This window comes from Schistocerca cancellata, chromosome 2 (assembly GCF_023864275.1).
Source record: "Schistocerca cancellata isolate TAMUIC-IGC-003103 chromosome 2, iqSchCanc2.1, whole genome shotgun sequence".
Lineage (NCBI taxonomy): Eukaryota > Metazoa > Arthropoda > Insecta > Orthoptera > Acrididae > Schistocerca > Schistocerca cancellata.
Window position 1 is genome coordinate 664,230,642 of NC_064627.1, and position 22,714 is coordinate 664,253,355.

Below are 22,714 nucleotides of genomic sequence, written 5' to 3' on the forward strand. Positions count from 1 at the left end.
ATTTTGTGGATGAAGTTCTGGAATTTTTTGAACAGACCTTGAATGTATTACACAATAAGTATGGAAATTTTGGAAGAAATTATTTTGATGGCTTTAAGCTCTCATTCATTTAGGTAATTAGACATGTAAGCTTAATGCAATAAATGTTCTGTAACTGTTACCTTCTGCAGCCTAGTTTACTAAAAATGCCTTTTCATAATCATTGTTTGAGGTGAACAATATGCAGGACACATTGCCAAATATCACTGAAAATTTCACCTGTGTGTGTGTGTGTGTGTTTGTGTTTGGTTGCAGTTTCTGCAGCAACAAACATAGTGAAAACCTTCTGCATTGTGTCTAAAATATAGAGACACAGTTTTCATTGAAATAATGACTGGAAATTTATAAGGTGGATCCATTATGATATTACCACCTACATCTTTGTACAACTGGTTTTTTACATGCACATCGTTCTTGTGAATCAGTCCTCAGGTTCTTTAAGCTGCCTGCTTTTTTGGGAGCAGCTTTATAACCAAGTGTTTCAAGACAAGCACAGTAATCATCACTTTTTGTATCTCCCCCAGGAGTCATGTTTCTGATTAATTTGTTGGCATCAGCAGAAAGTGTTTCCTGCTTCCTTGTGTTTTCCTCAGTTTGTTCCACCTTTTGCTGATTTTCATTTTCCTGGTCGGCTCCTGCTGAAACATGGGACTTCTTTGACAATCTTGAGGCACTTTGGACGCTTTCTGGTTTAATTTCTTTGGCTGAACACTCATAAGGGCACTTCCATTGAAATATGGCACCATCTGCACTCACACTCACAATATATGTACCATCAGGTGAAAATCGAACTGCAGTAATAACTGCTGCATGACCTGTCCCAATATGGGTCGTGTTTCCCTCTTTGTATCTCCAGACCTGAAACATAGTTGTAGTAACAGACTATTTGGAATTTACTTTTTAACAGGCATTGTACTATATGATGGGTAGGCACAAAGTTTTAACTATCATTTAGAAAACAAGAAATTAGATCTTCAATTTTTTTGTTTATTTACAGGCACCTATCAAAATTCCTAATACACTTTGAAAACTCAGCATCACCATACTGCAGCATGCATGTAGAGGAGCCAAATAACTAAAAATAAAAATAAATGGTGCAGTCTTTTTATAAAATGGTCTACTGTGTGGTAATTTGTTTCTACACTGATGCTGACATTTGACACTGCAGGCTGTTAATGAAGGACCAAGCCTATGGAATAGATTCACAGATATTTGAGTGGCACGACTTTTAAGTAATAGAGCCCATTATGATGTCCTGGATGATGAATGTTCATCAGAGACAAGAGTACCACCAGGTGTCACCCAGCAATGTGTGATAAGACCACTCTCATTTCTCTATACATAAATGATCTGATGGGAAGGGTGAACAGCAGTCTGTGACCATTTGCTACTAACTCTGTGCTGTTTGGGAAAATGTCATCATTGAGTGAATGTAGGATGATACAAGGTGACATAAACAGAAATTATATTTGCTGTGATGAATGCTCCATTTGTGAGTGAAAATTATCCATGAAGTTCACACTGATGTTATCATATGACTTGTAATCTTTTGTAACAATATTATGAAAAGGATAGTTGCTACTCACCATATAGCAGAGATGCTGAGTCACAGATAGGCACAACTAAAAGACTGTCACAAAATAAGCTTTCAGCCAACAAGGCCTTTGTCAAAAATAGACAAAACACACACACACACACACACACACACTACCAAGTGTGGCTTCAGCTGTCACAGATCGTGGTCATGTGTGGGAGAATTCCACTCGGCGCACACGTGAGTGAGTGTGTGTGTGTGTGTGTGTGTGATCTATTTCTGCTCAAGGCCTGTAGCTTATTTTGTGACAGTCTTTTAGTTGTGCCTATCTGCAACTCAGCATCTCTGCTATATGGTGAGTAGCAACAACCCTTTTCATAATATTATTACATTCCAGCCTAGTTTTTCCATTGTTTGATCTTGTTCTTTTTCGTTGTTGATGTGATTTTTTTGTGACAAAAGCCAAATAGCTTTTATTTTAATGTAAAATTTCGACACAGTATGAGTATGTAACAAGCAACTGTGTACTCTTGGCTTTTAGTGTATTATCTGCATCTGCTTTTCCTATTTCACTTGAAAACTTTTGTAACCAATGTGCAATTTCTAGGTATCACTACCTCCTTCTGAAGAAGAAAATTTTATAACTATTGAAAACTAGGTCAAGGGTTCTAATTAACCTGTGTTACACAACTGGTTGGCCGATTTTTTCAATCCTTTCCAAAACCATTTCTCATTGATTTTAAGATTTTTGTTTTTAAATCCTTCCAGTTTTTTCATTAAAATTGATGTTTGTCATTGCTGCCTGCAGAGTCCACCTAAGAAAATCTAACAAATCTCTATTTATTATTTAGTTTCACTCACTGTGATTGTAATGGACATTTGGTTCTCGCTCAGTGGTTAAATGCCAGATTACTAAGCTAAAGAAGTCCAGGGTTCCATTTATAGTTAGTCCTGGGACTTATGTGTCATTGTCACTTCTTTCACTGCTGACAGTGGTTGTTTATGTGAAAAATGTAGAGTTGCACTGGGATTTGGGTCTAGTTAAACTACAGGTTGTAAAGCGACACCATCCTCTAACATTACCTTTCTTTAATAGAAATAATCGATACCAAAAATATTTTTGAATCTTGTATAGGTTAAAACTATCTCAGCTGTTTAACTAAATGAATTTCATATGATCTTGAGTAAAATGTATTATATTTCGGGCTAAAAGGTATAAAAAGAAATTAATTTGTTGGTATCATTATGTAGTAACTCCGTATGTACAGCTAAAATTATTCTACTTTTCGAAATATTTGAAATTACGAAATATCAGGCACACTTAAAATTCCTATTATTAAATATGCAATCTGATGCTAATTTTTAAATTTATTTCTTGATTCATTTACAAAATAATGATATAACTTGGTGAAGATTCTTCTTTTATCAAGAAAGTTTGTAAACTCTTTTTGTTTTGTAAAGTCTTTGGAATAGTGTTAGTACTGCCTCTTATGGAATCGGACGTGTTTTTATGTTGGCAGTAAGAACGTAAATTTCTGTTTGAAAGTGGAGACTGTAAAGACAGTGTGACTTAGAAGAATGGGATAAAATAAAAAATTCATGGTATTAGAAATAACACAGCAGACTTACTTAACTGTTATCAAGTTATCTGGAACACAAAAATTTTAGCCTCAAGAATCTACCACTGGATTGACAAACTCAGCCAACAATGAGAAAATGAAGATCAGTAAAAAAGTTGTTTGTACAGCCTACTCCTCTCAGAGCTTATGAAATGAATCAATTATTTAGGAGATTGAAAATCTACTGGTGATGTGTGGGAGGGTAAGATTACAATTGTGGGTGTCGTCCGGGATCAGTTGACTGGTAATGAAGTTCTGTCTGTTGCAGAAGAAGAAAGGACAGTGATTTTTGTTAATTGCAGGTTACATGAAATTCCAATCACTTGAAGAAAGAAGACCGAGAGCTGCCCAACAAAGTCATATCAACAGTGATGAGATACTATCAACAATGACGAACCAGATCAATTGAAAGAGGGCTTTACAGCTATGGTGAGGGACATCAAAAAGGAAAGATAAGTACAAGCTATTTGTGAAATTAATTTTTTTTATGGACTCATGTGATTGCTAGGAAAATGAACAGAGATGAGGGTAGTAGTGATGTAGAAGTGAAAGCTGTGGGACCCAGCCAGGACATGTTTGAAGTAAGTGAAAGCAAAGAAACAGTAAAAATCAATATTTTTTAGTTAATTTTGGCAAAACTAGAGGAAATGAAGACAGATAACAATAACAAATTTAGTGCAATTAATGAGCAATTAACTCAAATAAGGATGGACAATGGTAGCAAATTTACTTCACTACAAGGACAATTAAATGACCTAAAAACTGAAAACAATAGTAAAATGAACAGGGTACAATACAAAATAGACCAACTTAGTAATCATATTTCAGAGCTACAAAATGGGTTGTTACAGGGATTAATAATTGTGAATGAAAAAGTTGATGTCTTAGGAAGTCATTGTTTTGGAAAATGAGTTTCTTGCCGAGTCTGCAAATCAGAAGATTGTTAATGATGTGTGTGTTGAACAGGAGGCCGTAGGGGGAAAAATGGAACAGAACTTTAGTAGATTAGATCAAAAAATTTTATATGTTGAAAACAGTATGCAAATTATTGTAAATGCTTTAGTTCAAAAATTTCAGATCAGGAAAATTGTATTCACAAAAATCTGTATTCAAACAACGCTACTACAGATCCAACATTTCAATCAACAGCTTTCCATCAGACAATTTACATCCAGTGGATTTTTTGCACCACTGTAGAAATAGTTTTGTGTCAGGCATGAGTGACAATCAAAAAATTAAATTTGTTAAAAGATGTCTTGAAGATGAAGCTCTGTCATGGGAAAATCTAAATTTAAGTCAGTGGGAAGCATATCACAGTTTCAAAAAATTTTTTTTTAATAAATTTTGGTCACAAGTTGAACAGTGGAGAATTAAAAATGAATCTCTGAATGGTCCTGATTACAGGAATAGGTACGGTACCCTGAAAGAGTTTTGTAAAAATCAACTAAAGAAATTAACACAATGGTAACGACACTGCTAGCCAACTGGAAAATGATTTAAATCCAAATAGAGGTGTTTTGCAGGATATGCTTCCTGCAACCACCCTAGAAGGAAAACAAAGACAGAGGATGAGATGGTCAGATGAAGTTAATCGACACCTCACGTTCTGTTATTACCAAGCAACAAACCTAGGAACCAACGCAACTGGATATAGGTCACAAGTATACACAACATTTATTACCAGATACCCGGAATTAAAATTTTGTAACAGAACAACGACTAGCTGATCAGATCCGTGTAATAATAAAAAATAACAGGATACCCCAGTCAGAATTAGAAAACATCAAACAACAAGTACAACAAATACTGGAACAAAATAATGTGCAATTAGAAGAAGAAGAAGAAAATACAGTAATGGACTCAAACATCCCAGAGAAAACAAACAAAGAACAAAACGCGTCAATTATACAATCAGAGGAAAACGAAATCTTAAGACAGCCACCAGAACAAGCACAAATAGAACACGAAGTGACACACATGTTAGATATAGAAGAAAAATTTCAGCTGACATATATAGGATACAAAGACACAAATACAGACATTAGACCATTCTTGCATAGACCACCAAATAACCCACAAGTCGAAACAACAATAACAACTATCAACACAATCATACACAACAAAATAAATGAAAATACAACTATGGAAGAGTTACAACTACTGGTTTATGTAGGAGCACTCACTACACTAAATATACACACTAGGCAGAGATCAGAACCTACCAACACACAGAAGAAACCCACAAAACCAGCATGGCAACACAGGCTACAGATCAGAATAGAAAAACTGAGAAAAGACATCGGACAGCTAACACAATTTATAAGAAATGAAATGTCAGAAAAAAAAAACGAGAAAGGTTAGGTAAAATCTCACAACAAGAAGCAATAGAGCAATTAGATGAAAAGAAGCAGAAATTACAAGCATTGGCCAAATGACTTAGAAGATACAAAAAAAGTGAAAATAGAAGGAAACAAAACCAAAAATTCAACATAAACCAAAAGAGATTTTACCAAACAATAGATAACACACACACCAAACATAACAGACATGGAACACTTCTGGAGCAACATATGGTCAAACCCGGTACAACATAACAGGCATGCATGGTGGATACAAGCAGAAACAGACTCATACAAGATGATACCACAAATGCCTGAAGTGATAATTTTGCAACATGAAGTCACCCAAGCAATTAATTCTACGCACAATTGGAAAGCCCCTGGAAATGATAAAATAGCAAATTTCTGGCTAAAGAAGTTCACCTCAACACATTCACATCTAACTAAATTATTTAACAGTTACATTGCAGACCCATACACATTCCCTGATACACTTACACATGGAATAACCTATCTGAAACCTAAAGATCAAGCAGACACAGCAAACCCAGCTAAATATCGCCCCATAACATGCCTACCAACAATCTACAAAATATTAACTTCAGTCATTACACAGAAATTAATGACACATACAACACAGAAGAAAATTATAAATGAAGAACAAAAAGGCTGCTGCAAAGGAGCACGAGGATGTAAAGAGCAACTGATAATAGATACAGAGGTGACATATCAAGCTAAAACTAAACAAAGGTCGCTACACTACGCATATATTGATTACCAAAAAGCTTTTGATAGTGTACCCCACTCATGGTTACTACAGATATTGGAAATATACAAAGTAGATCCTAAATTGATACAGTTCCTAAACATAGTAATGAAAAACTTGAAAACCACACTTAATATCCAAACAAATTCAGATAATATCACATCACAGCCAATACAGATTAAGCGTGGAATATACCAAGGAGACTCATTAAGTCCTTTCTGGTTCTGTCTTGCTCTGAACCCACTATCCAACATGCTAAATATTACAAATTATGGATATAATATTACTGGAACATACCCACACAAAATCACACATTTACTATACATGGATGATCTAAAACTACTGGCAGCAACCAATTAACAACTCAACCAATTACTAAAGATAACAGAAGTATTCAGCAATGATATAAATATGGCTTTTGGAACAGACAAATGTAAGAAAAATAGCATAGTCAAGGGAAAACACACTAAACAAGAAGATTACATATTGAATAACCACAGTGACTCCATAGAAGTGATGGAAAAAACAGATGCCTATAAATATCTAGAATACAGACAAAAAATAGGAATAGATAATACAAATATTAAAGAAGAACTAAAAGAAAAATATAGACAAAGACTAACAAAAATACTGAAAACAGAATTGACAGCAAGAAACAAGACAAAAGCTGTAAATACTTACGCTATACCAATATTGACCTACTCATTTGAAGTAGTGAAACGGAGTAACACAGACCTAGAAGCACTCAATACACTTACACTTCACAAAGCCACAAATATAGAATACATCACATACATTCAGCAACAGAAAGATTCACATTAAGCAGAAAGGAAGGAGGAAGGGGATTCATCGACATAAAAAACTACATTATGGACAGGTAGACAATTTAAGAAAATTCTTTCTAGAACGAGCAGAAACTAGCAAAATACACAAAGCAATCACTCATATAAGTACATCAGTTACACCACTGCAATTTCATAACCACTTCTACAACCCTTTAGATCACATAACATCAACAGATACGAAGTAAGTAAATTGGAAAAAGAAAACACTACATGGCAAACACCCGTATCATCTAACACAGCCACACATCGATCAAGACACATCCAACACATGGCTAAGAAAAGGCAATATATACAGTGAGACAGAAGGATTCATGATTGCAATACAGGATCAAACAATAAACACCAGATATTACAGCAAGCATATTATTAAAGATCCCAATACCACAACAGATAAATGCAGACTTTGCAAACAACAAATAGAAACAGTAGATCACATCACAAGTGGATGTACAATAGTAGCAAATACAGAATACCCCAGAAGACATGACAATGTAGCAAAAATAATACATCAACAACTTGCCATAAAACATGAACTAATAAAACAACACGTTCCCACATACAAGTATGCACCACAAAATGTACTGGAGAATGATGAATACAAATTATACTGGAACAGAACCATTATAACAGATAAAACAACACCACATAACAAACCTGACATCATACTCACCACTAAAAAGAAGAAATTAACACAACTAATCGAAATATCCATACCCAATACAACAAATATACAGAAGAAAACAGGAGAAAAAATTGAAAAATGCATCCAACTGGCTGAGGAAATCAAGGACATGTGGCATCAGGATAAAGTTGACATTATACCGATTATACTATCAACTACAGGAGTCATACCACACAATATCCACCAGTACATCAATGCAATACAGCTACATCCAAACGTATACATACAACTACAGAAATCCGTAATTATTGACACGTGTTCAATAACCCGAAAGTTCCTAAATACAATGTAACATATACCGTACAGTTAAAAGGAAGTCACGCTTGATGAAGGTCCATGTCACTTTCCATTTTTAACCAGACCTAAGGTCTGAGAAAAATAGAAGTAATAATAATAATAATAATAATTTTATTGCCATTACAGCAATAGACAAAGTCATACACATAATACAATACAGTACATGCTATAAAAGAACAGAATTGTTAATAACGTTACAGTTTAATATCACAGGTCATGGAATCCTTTATATTGTAGAATGGGTTTACAACTAACCAGTCATAAAGTGTTTGTTTGTATTGTTGCTCTGGTAAATTTTGTATCGCTTGTGGAAGTTTGTTAAATAATTTGTGGCCCAAAAGTTCATAAATGTTAACTGATTTTGACAGTCTGTAGTAGGACGTATAGATACAGCTGTTTGTCCTAGTGTTGTAACAATTTATATTTACCCTGCGTTTTACTTTAGGTAAGTTCGATTAAAACATAATAAATATATAGGTTTATTACTGTCATGAATTTTTGTTGAGTAAACAAAGGTTTAGAATGAGCCTTGTATGGTGAGCCTGTAATTATCCTAATAGCTTTCTTTTGCAGCAATAGTATATCACACACACAATTGGAGTTTCCTCATAAAATAATACCATAGGGTATGATGCTTTGGAAAAATGATTAGTAAGATACTCTAACATAATTGTTAGGTACACAGTGCATTAATTGCCTTAACAAATAGATTACCCTAGGCAATTTACCACTAATATACTTAATATGTGGACTCCAAGAAAGTTTATCATCCAAATATAACCCCAAAAATTTAACACAACTGGGATCATCTGATGGAAACTTGTCTTTTAAACTAAATACCATCTGCTGGGTTTTGCTTTCATTAAGCAAGAACCCTTTTGCTTTAAACCAGAGTGAAGCTTGCTCAATTGTCTCTGTAACACATGTTTTAAGGCTATTAAGATCATTACTGCTGTTCAGAAACATTGTATCATCAGCATAGAGTACTGTTCTGGATTTAATAAATGATGGCAGGTCATTTATCATTATTAAGAAAAGGAAAGGGCCCACCACGGATCCCTGTGGAACTCCTACCTTAACTTGTTCTATACTGGACATTTCTTTCCCAACACAGACAGCCTGGTTACGGTTTTGTAAATATGATCTTAATAACTTAAGGCTGTTACCTTTAACACCATAAAAGTCCATTTTTTCGAGTAGTAGTGTATGATCTACATACTCAAAGGCTTTGCTTAGGTCACAAAAAGTCACTTGAGCAAAGCATTTATCTTCAAATACTTGATGGATGTATTTAACAACATTGTCTATGGCATCAATGGTTGACAGGTTTTTCCTAAAGCCATACTGTGATCCACTTATTAATCCTATGTTATCAAAGTAAACAGATAATTGTTGGTAAACTATGCATTCTAGAACTTTTGAAAAAACTGGGACTTGGATATTGGCCTGTAACTTGAGACAGAATTTTTATCTCCTCTTTCATGTACTGGAACTACCCTAGACAGTTTAAGCTCATCAGGGGAAAAACCCTCCAGCATACACTTGTTTATACAATATGTTAGGGGGTATACTATACAGTCTATTACTTTCTCCAGCATGTTACAAGACAGGTCATATAGGTCTACACTGTCTGATGATTTTAACTGCTTCACTATTCTTAACACAAAACCAGGTGAGACCTCAGAAAAATTGAAGGTACTTGTGTTTGTTGATGACCTAGCAACATTTTTTGACAGTAACTGTGATGAGCTGATTTCAGGTTTAATTACAGCACTCCCTACTTCCTCAACTGATTTAATAAAAAAAGTTATTAAATTCCTGAGGAGAGATACTAATTTTGTCACTTCTTTTACCTTTGGTGACACTATTTATTAGTGTCCATGCTGCTTCGCATTTATTGGTGGATTTCTCAATACTTCTGAGATTGTGTGCATGTTTGGCTTCCACAATTGCTTTTTTGTACTCATTCCTAGATCTAACATAGGCTAATTTACCATGGTTGGTTTTCAGATTTCTATAAATATTGTACAACAACATAACTTGGTTTTTCATAGTAGGCAGCTGTTTTGTATACCATGTATTTTGTCTATTTGGAACTTTTGCTTTTAGGACTCTGTAAGTTACTTTGCATTTCTTTATTGTAAAGCAGCCATTAAAGTGTCCCAAAAATGCTTTAAGAAACCTATCAAATAGTACCTTTGCTGGCAAATAATTGCTTAGAGAATAATGTGTGTCATCATAACACAGGCCAAACCAATCTCTGTTAGAAAGGGACATACGAAACCTGTCAATTTTCTCATCTGTGACTGGTCTAGTGACCACAACTTCTGGGACAGGCTTATTTAAATTACTCTTATCAATAGGGAACCTACTTGTATAATTTTAAAGATACTGAATCATGATCAGTATATGGAAATACTGTCACAAAACATGATTCTTCTGTTGTTTTAAAATTTACAAAAATATTGTCAAGACATGCATGTTCTCTCTTGTAGGCTTGTTATTGACTGAATGTAAGTTGCACTGTCTTAGTAGGTTTTGGAGTTCAGTGACAGTACATTTTTTTTGTGTTGTAACATCGAATTCAGCATTCACGTCTCCACCAATCACAATATCATAATGTATCCATCTAGTATCTGTAAGTACATGTAACAGAAGGTCCAGTTTTTCTAAAAATACATTGGTTATACCCTTAGGTGACATGTACAGGGAAATTACAAGTAACTTAAAACTGTCAATTACTATACCAGCAAGAAGAGAAGTTTGTGGCACAACTTGACTAGAAGAAGGGATCGGTTGGTAGGACATGTTTTGAGGCATCAAGGGATCACAAATTTAGCATTGGAGGGCAGTGTGGAGGGTAAAAATCGTAGAGGGAGACCAAGAGATGAATACACTAAGCAGATTCAGAAGGAGGTAGGTTGCAGTAGATACTGGGAGATGAAGAAGCTTGCACAGGATAGAGTAGTATGGAGAGCTGCATCAAACCAGTCTCAGGACTGAAGACCACAACAACAACAACTATACCAGCAGCTTCAACATTTTGTTCATCACACAGAAAATCTAGATCTAATCTATTGACTGTGCCGCTAAGTGACTTGTTAACATAGATTGCAACACCACCTCTTAAATGCAATTTTCTGCAGTAGCTACTGGCTAGATTATAATTATCAAATTTAATAAACGAAGTTCACTCTCACTAGCCCAGTTTTCACTTAAACAAAAGATATCAAACTTATTTTCTAATCCAAAGTCATTGACAATAAATTCTTTATCCCTTACTCCTTCAATTTTAAGATAACAGATTATAAAATCAAACCTGTCTTTCTTTACAGATGCACTATTTTGCTGAGAGACTATTAAATCTCCGGCACTATTTATCTTATGGGCTTCTTCCCCTTGCTGCCTTCTATTAAAAAATCATTCAGACATAATGGATGTACAGTTTTCCATTTGCCCACTACACTTGATACTGCTTCTACTCTTGGAGGTCTCTTCTCTTCTTCTTGTTCATGACATGATCTAAGTGGCTGGGTTCCCACTGTGGGTAGTTCAAATGTTGCTGCAGAATGGGCATCTGTTGGTACACTTGTTGCTGTATATGCTGCCACCTTTGCTGTTTCTATTATCTTAGTTCCTGAATGGGGTGTTCTACCTGTTGTAACTGTAGTTACAGCTTCTTCTCTGCCAGCACATTCTTTTGAAATTAGTGATACCTGATGTTGTGTTACTGCTGCAACTGGAGTACATGGTAGGGGAGATACTTTGCAGGTGTCCTTTACGAGTGGTAGTGGAATAGGATCACTTTTCTTACATCTAAGAGAAACACTATCCACTAACATTTTGATCTTTTGACTGAGCAGCGATTTGCCCCATTTATTTAAATGCATTCCATGTGTTGTGAAGTGCTGATGGTGATGAGTATCAAGTACTTGTGGAGTTTAAGAATAATGAAGTTTCAGAGTTATTTATGAATACAGATAAGGTAAGTGATGTTTGTGATGATGTAATTGAGGGCCATGGGATACCAGTAGAGTCAAAGCAGTTTTTCATTAATGGCATGCAGAGTAATGATCCAAACAGTAAAGGTGAGTTACCTGTAAGCCTAGAGAATAAAGGTGAAAACTTTTTGAAATTTGTCTGGGACCAAATTGATGATAACATAGATAAATGTGCATTCTGGAATAAGTTAGCTGTAGTTAGTCAAAATTTGTATCCAAACTGGTGAAGTGAAAGAAGATCTAAGTAGAAATGTGATTTTGACAGTAATATATTTTATGTTCCTTCTGTAATAAGTAATGTTAGTTGTGCTATGGAATCCATTAAGTGAGTTCCTGTCTTTACCTCACAACATGAGTAATAAAAGTAATGCTATGATACCAGTAAAGTTGATAAAATTCTAGAAAAACAGTGTGGATGTAGCATTTGATGAAACTGAAAGTGATCTTTTACACGAATTGTCTAATAACAGAGATGATGATTCAGACTTTGGGTGTCCTTGCATTAAGATTAAGAATTATCAGTGGGAAGGAACTGTTTGATTGATACAGATAGCCTGATTTGTGGAATATTCTTCTTTTTTTCTGATGAAAGCTGTTTCTGCCTCGGTGCCAGTGATGGCCATGGGTTTGTTAGGAGGAGGCCAGTTGAAGGTCTGTCAGCCAACCCGTCTATGTACTAGACACACTGGACCTTGGACCTACAACTGGAGTTATGGTGTGAGGAGCGATTTCGTTTGACAGCAGGAGCTTTCTTGTGGTTATCCCATGCACTCTGACTGCAAATTTGTACATCAGTTTCATTATTCAATCTGTTGTGCTGCCATTCATGAACAGTATTCTAGGGGTGTTTTCCAACAGGATAATACCTGCCCACATACCACTGTTGTAACCCAAAATGCCTACAGAATGTTGACATGCTGCCTTGACCTGCTCAGTCACCATATCTGTCTCCAATCAAGTACATATGAAACATCACTGTATGACAACTCCAGCATCATCCACAAACAGCATTAACCTTCCCTGTATTGACTGACCAGGTGTAAGTGCAACATGATCGGAATGCCATCACAAAAACTGACATCTGGCACCATTACAACACAATTCATGCATGTTTGCATGCTTGCATTCAACATTCTGGTTGTTGCACTGGTTATTAATGTACCTGCGTTTCACATTTGCACTGGCTTGTCTCATGCTTATATTAATCAGTGACCTTGCAATATTAAATCACTTAAATATGTTACCTAGGCAGATGCATTCCCAAAATTTTATAACTCTACATTAATTATTTTTTGGTGTTGTGATTTTTTTCTGTCAGCATATTTTTCCCAGCATATCTGTAATTTTACTTTGAGATCAAACTTTATGAGTTCATTGTTAACATTTATCCTCCCTTACTAAATTTCATCTTAATAATTTTTTCTGCCGTATCTGTTTTCCCATTCTACTGCTAATTCTATGAATAGTTTTATGTATATAGACAATACTTTCTCTTTGGCTACTTCCAACTGATGGTATCCACTCTTCAGATCTAAGGTAGAGAAGTACACTCCTGGAAATGGAAAAAAGAACACATTGACACCAGTGTGTCAGACCCACCATACTTGCTCCGGACACTGCGAGAGGGCTGTACAAGCAATGATCACACGCACGGCACAGCGGACACACCAGGAACCGCGGTGTTGGCCGTCGAATGGCGCTAGCTGCGTAGCATTTGTGCACCGCCGCCGTCAGTGTCAGCCAGTTTGCCGTGGCATACGGAGCTCCATCGCAGTCTTTAACACTGGTAGCATGCCGCGACAGCGTGGACGTGAACTGTATGTGCAGTTGACAGACTTCGAGCGAGGGCGTATAGTGGGCATGCGGGAGGCCGGGTGGACGTACCGCCGAATTGCTCAACACGTGGGGCGTGAGGTCTCCACAGTACATTGATGTTGTCGCCAGTGGTCGGCGGAAGGTGCACGTGCCCGTCGACCTGGGACCGGACCGCAGCGACGCACGGATGCACGTCAAGACCGTAGGATCCTACGCAGTGCCGTAGGGGACCGCACCGCCACTTCCCAGCAAATTAGGGACACTGTTGCTCCTGGGGTATTGGCGAGGACCATTTGCAACCGTCTCCATGAAGCTGGGCTACGGTCCCGCACACCGTTAGGCCGTCTTCCGCTCACGCCCCAACATCGTGCAGCCCGCCTCCAGTGGTGTCGCGACAGGTGTGAATGGAGGGACGAATGGAGACGTGTCGTCTTCAGCGATGAGAGTCGCTTCTGCCTTGGTGCCAATGATGGTCGTATGCATGTTTGGCGCCGTGCAGGTGAGCACCACAATCAGGACTGCATACGACCGAGGCACACAGGGCCAACACCCGGCATCATGGTGTGGGGAGCGATCTCCTACACTGGCCGTACACCACTGGTGATCGTCGAGGGGACACTGAATAGTGCACAGTACATCCAAACCGTCATCAAACCCATCGTTCTACCATTCCTAGACCGGCAAGGGAACTTGCTGTTCCAACAGGTCAATGCACGTCTGCATGTATCCTGTGCCACCCAACGTGCTCTAGAAGGTGTAAGTCAACTACCCTGGCCAGCAAGATCTCCGGATCTGTCCCCCATTGAGCATGTTTGGGACTGGATGAAGCGTCGTCTCACGCGGTCTACACGTCCAGCACGAACGCTGGTCCAACTGAGGCGCCAGGTGGAAATGGCATGGCAAGCCGTTCCACAGGACTACATCCAGCATCTCTACGATCGTCTCCATGGGAGAATAGCAGCCTGCATTGCTGCGAAAGGTGGATATACACTGTACTAGTGCCGACATTGTGCATGCTCTGTTGCCTGTGTCTATGTGCCTGTGGTTCTGTCAGTGTGATCATGTGATGTATCTGACCCCAGGAATGTGTCAATAAAGTTTCCCCTTCCTGGGACAATGAATTCAAGGTGTTCTTATTTCAATTTCCAGGAGTGTACTTGCACTGCCGAAAATTGTCAATACTTTCAGAAATGTTTTGGATTGGTTATGCATTGGTTGTGGTTTTGCTATTAAGACTTCTGTAGTCACAACAAAATCTATATTTTCTGATTCTATTCAGTGACTTTTTCTGTACAACTATGATGGCTGCACTCCATGGACTACTGCTTTCCTCTATAGCTCCATCTGCTAACTGTTGCTCAATGAATTCCTCTAATACTGATTGTATACAATCTGAGACACGATATGGGCTATGATATATCAGCAACTCAGCTCCTGTAGGGGTACGATGTTGCATTATAGGTGATAGGCCTCGGAGGAGGAGGGCGGGGGGAACACAGATCATCAAATTCATACAAAAATTTCCGATGCAGATTTATCAGTGGTTTGCACATCACTCTGGGCACAGTGACTGCTCTCTGTCCATATCATCCAGGGCTTGCAAACTAGGTACCAACATTCCCTTGATGAACTGTACACCATTGGCACCAAAATTATCTAAATCCATGGGCACTACTTTCCTATCCAATTCCTGCTGTGCATGTACTGTGCATCTCCTTACAAAGCAACATGATGTGTCTAATACATCATTTTCTGTCAACAGTTCTAACACACACAATGTCTTAACTGGCCATTCTGTTCACCCCTTAAGATTGGTGCACCTAGCATTCATATTAAACTGGTGCCCATAAGTTCTACTATATGCTGCCTAAGGTCAATTTTGGCATGCTGTGTTGTCAGAAAGTCTATTCAAAAGATCATGCAGTAACCATCATTTACTCACGACACGACTTCTACGCGTTGGCTAATACACTCTGTCCACACCTGAAAATCTGTTGTTGGTGAACCCAAAGATTCCACACCACTACCTACAATCCCAAAAAAATTGCAATGGAGAGATTTTAATTGCTCTTGACCCTTTAGGTCCATACTTGCCAATGACACATGCAACTCTGTATCTAATAAAAACTTGTGCTTCCTACTTCCCAATACTCCTACTATACTGCATATTGCCTCTGCTTTCATGTAAGTTGCATCAAGATTTACAGGAGACTCTGTGTGGTGGGCCTGAGTTCTCTTTGGCATTTAACACCTGCTTACTCAACACCTGTTTCCCCTTACTATTCTTACAACGACATTGGTGATGTCCAACTGCCTTTAAGGAACCATTTGCACTCGAGCACAGACAATATTTAATTTAGTCAACTTAGATTATATGTATCAATTTTTTAAGACAAGATAAAGCAAAACAAAGGAATTAACACCGCTTTCTTGTCGCAGTCAGCAAGCATCAGCACTCTTATGTCATTCGTTGTCCTAGAAGGACATAATATTTTGTGTGGCTCCACAGTTAGCCATATTGATACTTATTTGCAGAAAAGAGGTGCAGAATTAATAAGTCGCTCTCATTTGTGAATTATCTGCAATTATTTACCTAGAATTTTACGGAAGTGTCATTCATATCATAATTTATATGTTGAAATGAATACATGTTTTATTTAATCGTATGCTTTTCTCTGTTTTAGTAGTTTTAGTCACCCCATTGTCATGATTGAAGCTGAGGTCAGATATCAGACTTTGTCTACAAAAAATATATAATGAGCCCTGGCTACGTTCCGTACATCTTCGGACGTAAGAAGCTCGATAAATTCACGGTGTAAATTGGATTTACTTTATTGTGTGACCTCAATGAACAATGATACATAAGATTTTATGAAACATTAAGAAATTCAATTCCAATCTTAAAGCCGAAACAAACATTAATTCCTCAATTACTTATCCAAACAATTATTATTATTACAATTTATTATTATTGTTATATTATTATTTTTATGTTTGTTAAATGCCCCACATCTATTACAATGAGGTTGGTGATATTTCTTCTGCACATGCCCCATTCTCCTACATCTGTAACACCTCACAATAGTAAAGAATACTCCTGTCTTATCCTGTACTCCTCTTAGATGAATTTCTGTACTTCTCTTAGATGAATTTCTTCAAATTCCATGGCCAATCTGACCACAGAATATAAATCACTCAGGGTATTTGTTCTCACTCTTCTAAACATATCAAGTGGCAAATCTCTGAAAACTGTATCCAGCAGTCTGTGTTCCACTTAATGAAGTATGACTCTATTTGCTTTATCACTATCCCCTAATTCATATTTTCTTGTAATAAATCTAGCACTCCCAGAACTTCTGCTCAATTATTGAACTGTTCTATACCAGCTAAAGTTTGGCCAAACTTAAGATGCTTTTCTTACATAAATTATTTATTATCTGTGGATGTTCGTAGAGTTTTACATTTGCTAGATACAATTTTACCATAAATATATTTTCATTTTATTATTTATATATCAAACTGTTATTATGTATCTATTATACACCATAAAAATTAGTGCACACATTATTACCATCAAATACTATGAAAACAAATCTACATCCTTTACAATATTTTTATTATTCCACTTTAAATACAAATAAAATATCTGTTGCTATTAAAAGTGTTGTTTATTTTACTATCAGTATAAAATCAATATTGTCAAATAAAAGGAAGTTTCTAATTTTCATATTTGCTAATTTTGTAACTTTAGCTATTATCAATTACTACCCAAAAAAGTTGGCTGTTGGCTACATACTCAGCTTAGAAACATGCTGCACCATATGATTTCATAATCTGCATACTGATGATCTGAAGATATGGCAGCTTAGCCCTGATGAAACTAGTAATCCAGAGTACCTACATGGAATCGAGGCAATAAAAACTTCATGTCTGAAGATTTCTTTACACTGAATTCATAATTACCCTCCAATTGACTATGTCAGGTATTATCTATCATTCTATAATATACTGTTTTTGGTTCCAATAGTACCAGAGTTGTACTGGAGCTCATAAGATGATTTTCAGATTGTATATAGGGTTGATTTATATCAGACTTGTACAGATCCACATCAAGAAAATTTCTTTGGAATTCTTGATGAGTTTTCAAGTGTTTGGTTTTAACCTGTGATGTTTTGGAAAAACTGTGAAGTGTTATATGGAAGGATTAATAAGCAGTGGTTTTTATCACAAAGCTATTAATTTCTCTGCATGGTCATTTTGAAGACCCTGGACTGAGAGAGTATATATTATATCTTAATACTTCCCTAGACACCGAAGCCATGTTGATAAGATGTGTATAATTTTTAAACTAATATGTAATGTCACCTACCTTTAACCTAAAAAATCATTGCCGATATGATGATGAACATTAGTTAGCAATGTTATTTCAATATTTAAAGTTTTATAATAATTAAGGGGGCAATTATAGTCTGCACATTCACTTTCTAAGTTCTGTACGCAAAATTATCTACTATCTCATTATGTTTCTTTGACATAATACCTAATTGCTCATACAAAACCTTGCATTAAATAAATAAATTAATCTTAAAACATGAGAATAAATCAAAGGCAGTGTGGTCAGTTGTAAAACACGAATTAGGTATCAAAGCCTCTAGACATGGAATTAGTACAATTAGGCTTGACGATGAGATCATTGTAAATCCGGCTCAAATTTCAGAATGCTTCAATGAGTTCTTCATTAATGTAGTGAAACCAGAGGTTAATGTTGCAGATTATAGGAACAATGTATGTCCCTTTGGACTAAATCATAATTCTGAATGCCTCACAAAATTCAAAACAGTTTCAACAATAGATGTAGAAAAAATTATATTAAAACTAAAAAACAAAAATTCTGCAGGTTGGGATGGAATACCAGCAAAAGTCCTTAAATCTGTGTGTAAAATAATAGGATACCCACTATCTAAAATAATAAACCAATCCTTTGAACAAGGAAGCTTCCCAGAGGTGCTGAAGTATGCGGAAGTAAAACCGTTGCTCAAAAAAGGGTCAAGAGAGGATATGGGGAATTATCGTCCCATCTCCCTCCTTCCAGTCCTTTCAAAAATCTTTGAAAATGCTGCTGCTATGCAGATTCGAAATTTTATCGAGAAATATGATATTATTACGGAAAACCAATTTGGTTTCCAGCGTGGCAAAAGTACGACTGATGCAATTAACAAGTTTATCGACAAGATCAGCACATCATTAGACAACCATAATAAAGTTGCAGGAATCTTTTGTGATCTCACAAAAGCCTTTGACTCTGTAAATCATGCACTGCTTATCTATAAGCTTGACAAGTATGGGATCAAGGGTAATGTTCTAAATTGGCTTACTTCATACTTATCAAATAGGAAACAAAGAGTGATTGTCTCAACAAATTCAGCAAATTACTATTCAAAATGGAAAACAGTAGCCCAAGGTGTTCCTCAAGGCTCAATTCTAGGACCTATTTTGTTCTTGTTCTATGTTAATGATTTACCGAACAATATAAATGCTCCATCGATTTTATTTGCAGATGACACATCTGTATTAATTGAAAACCAGGAGCCAGAAAACATCCCTCTCTACATAATAAACACAATGAACAAACTAGAAACATGGTTCCAACTGAATGGATTAAGATTGAACATCCCCAAAACCCACTTGGTCCAGTTCAGAACAAAACAGTCAAAGCCCCAAGAAATTAAAATAACTCATAAAAATCAGGATATAGAGGAAGTAGATTCTGTAAAGTTTTTAGGGTTAAACCTAGATAAAAATTTAAATTGGAATAAACACGTTGACTACCTGTTTATTTATTTATTTATTTATTTATTATTTGTCCCGTGGATCAAATCAGTACAATGGCTTGTACAACTGATATGGGATAAGTCAATACAAATATACAGTTTACAGGAGTCTAAAATAGTAAACAAGAATACAGAGGAAAGATTATTTTACATTACCTACAAAATTATGTTACTTAAAGTTACAGCTTTACAGAGAATTGTTACATGATGTGACAAAACTGACTTAACAACATTCAGCTTTGATACTTTATCATGCACTAAGACAATTTTGATTCCAAATATTCCTGGATGGTATAAAAGCATTCTTTTAATAAAAGAGATTTCACTGTCTGTTTGAATTTATTTATTTCTTGGATTTCTTGTATAAAAGTTGGAAGATGATTATATAATTTTATTCCCATGCACTTGACACCATCACTGTACAGTTTTGTTGAGTGGGGAAGTGTTCTTAGAGAGGTTTTTGATCTTGTGTCATAATCGTGGTAGTCCATATTTTTGCTAATTTTGTTGATACTTTTTTTGGTAAAGAATAATAATTCTAATATGTATTGGCATGGGAGGGGCAAAATATTTAGTTTCTTAAATAATGGTTTACTAGTGTCTCTTTGTTTTTTGAACATAATTGTTCTGACTACCTTCTTTTGCAGTTTGAATATCTTAATTGATTCAGAATTTTGGCCCCAGAAGATGATTCCGTAGTTAAGTACGGAGTGAAAGAGTGCATGGTACATTGTGGTTAGGGTACTTGTGTTAGTGACGTTCCTTATTGATCTAATCATGAAGTATACTTTGCTAAGTTTTGTGCTGGTAACGTCAATGTGCCTTTTCCATGTGAGCGTATCAGTAATAGTGACCCCCAAAAATTTTATTTCATTTTCAAGTTTAACGTTATTTTTTTCCAGTGATATAGTTGGTTGTGATGGATTTCTGTTTTGGGCAGTGTAAACAAATTATGTAGCTTTGCATTTGCTATGCAAATATTAGCTGGTGCAACAGACATGAATACAAGGAAAATTGCATACCACAGCTACTTTCAATCAGTTGTAAGGTATGGTATTATTTTTTGGGGAAATTCAAGCAATATATTGCGCATACTAAAGCTACAGAAAAGAATAATAAGGAACATGTGTACCGCCCATCCAAGGACATCATGTCGCCCACTATTTGAAAAACAACAGTTATTAACAGTTCCCTCCTTATACATCTATGATATTATCATCTTTCTACATAGCAATTTAGAGTTATTCGAGAAAAACTGTTTCCATCACTCATATAACACAAGAAACAAAGACAATTTCATGCTTCCCACTCATCGGTTAAACCTATATGCGCAGTCTCCTCAGTATATGGCAATGAAAATTCATAACAAGCTAAAAGGAAAGAATGTTCTGAGTATGAACCTAGAGACACTGAAAACAAAGCTATATGATATACTTGTCAAACGCTGCTACTACACTGTTGAGGAATTCATGAAGGATGAACTGAACATTTGAGCAGGATAAATTTACATATAGTCTTGTGTGTAAATGTAGCTGTCCTTCACAAAAGGGAGGAAAGAAAAATAAAAGTTTATATTAATGTTAAAATTCTTTGTACCAATTAGGCGTAAGTTGTGTTATCCATTTTTTGACGTGTCTCCTGTACACTAATCATATGATTAGAAATTGTATGTTATGAGACGAATAAAACACTATTCACTATTCACTATTCACTATTCATTGTTTTGTTTCTTGTATCTTTGTAACAGGCCTTTTTCAATTCCTCAAATTTTAAACACATGAGTATAAGGAAAAAAGTAAGTTGGATATCAGAATTTTTGAGCTGCTGAGGTTTGATCGAGACAGTAGAGTGGGAAAGAAAGACAAAAGGAATCAGTGTAAGTGAGAGAAGAGACAGTAGCAATGTGATATAATGTAAATAAATGGGAGTAGGAGGAGGAGATGCTGAATATGAAGGCTTAACTGCTAAGAGAGACTGAGTAAAAGAATTCAGAATGTTCTGTGTGAAAAGAGTACAAATATGTTTGCACATCAAAATCACCAAAATTTTTGGTGAGGAAGACAGAACATTGTTTCCCACTTTCCTGTTATAGTCTTTTAAAGAAGAGCATTTTCATCATTTTAGCACTCACACAGGAGCATTTTTCTGCTGGTTTCTATTCCTCCTCGTTGCTGTAATCTTCACTCCAAGACTGAGTTGATGCAACTTTCTATCCAAGTCTCTCCCATTTAAGTCTCTTTATAGCTCTTCCACCTTACATCCACTTGAACCTGCTTGCTGTAGTAAATCCTTGGTCTCCCTCTACAACTGGTTTCCCAACACACACTTTCCTCCATTCCTCATCACATGCAGATCTCTTAATCTGCCTTTACATCTTTAACTGCCCCTCCCCACCCCACACATATATACATACTAACACACAGGTCTATCTTTTGCCCAATACCAAATCAACTATTCCTTGATGCATCAGAATGTGTCCCATCAACTTAGCTCTTCTTTTAATCAAATTGTACCATACAGTCTTTCTCCATCATCATACTCAGTTCCTTGCCACTTCATCAGTTTCCCAATCTACTCACTTAATCATCAGTATACTTCTGTAGCACTACATTTCAAAAGTATTTTTCTCTTATTTCCCTTCCATATAAAGCTGCACTCCAGACGATTACTTTCTGAAGAATACTTCCTAACACTTAAATTTATACAAAATACTAATGTATTTTTCGTTTGCTGAAATGCATTTCTTACTACTGACAGATTTCATATGTTCTTTATTTCTTGACACCATTAGTTATTTTGCTGCCCAATTAGCAAAACTGGTCTATTACTTCAAGCATGTCATTTATTAATCTAATTCATCCAGCATAATATGACTTATTTTGACTCCATTCAATTACCTGTGTTTAACTTTTAGTGATGTTATGTTATAGCCTATTTTCCAGAGAC

General features: G+C 36.2%; 1 protein-coding gene across 1 annotated transcript in view; it reads right to left on the bottom strand.

Moving 5' to 3' along the window:
* Positions 1-374: 374 nt before the first annotated feature.
* LOC126157384 (cilia- and flagella-associated protein 52-like) overlaps positions 375-22,714 on the bottom strand; it is a 239,410-nt gene continuing 217,070 nt past the window's right edge. The window contains exon 12 of the mRNA XM_049916371.1: positions 375-897. Within this exon, the coding sequence (XP_049772328.1) occupies positions 406-897 (492 nt within the window). The 3' untranslated portion in view covers positions 375-405. The remainder of the gene's footprint in view (positions 898-22,714) is intronic.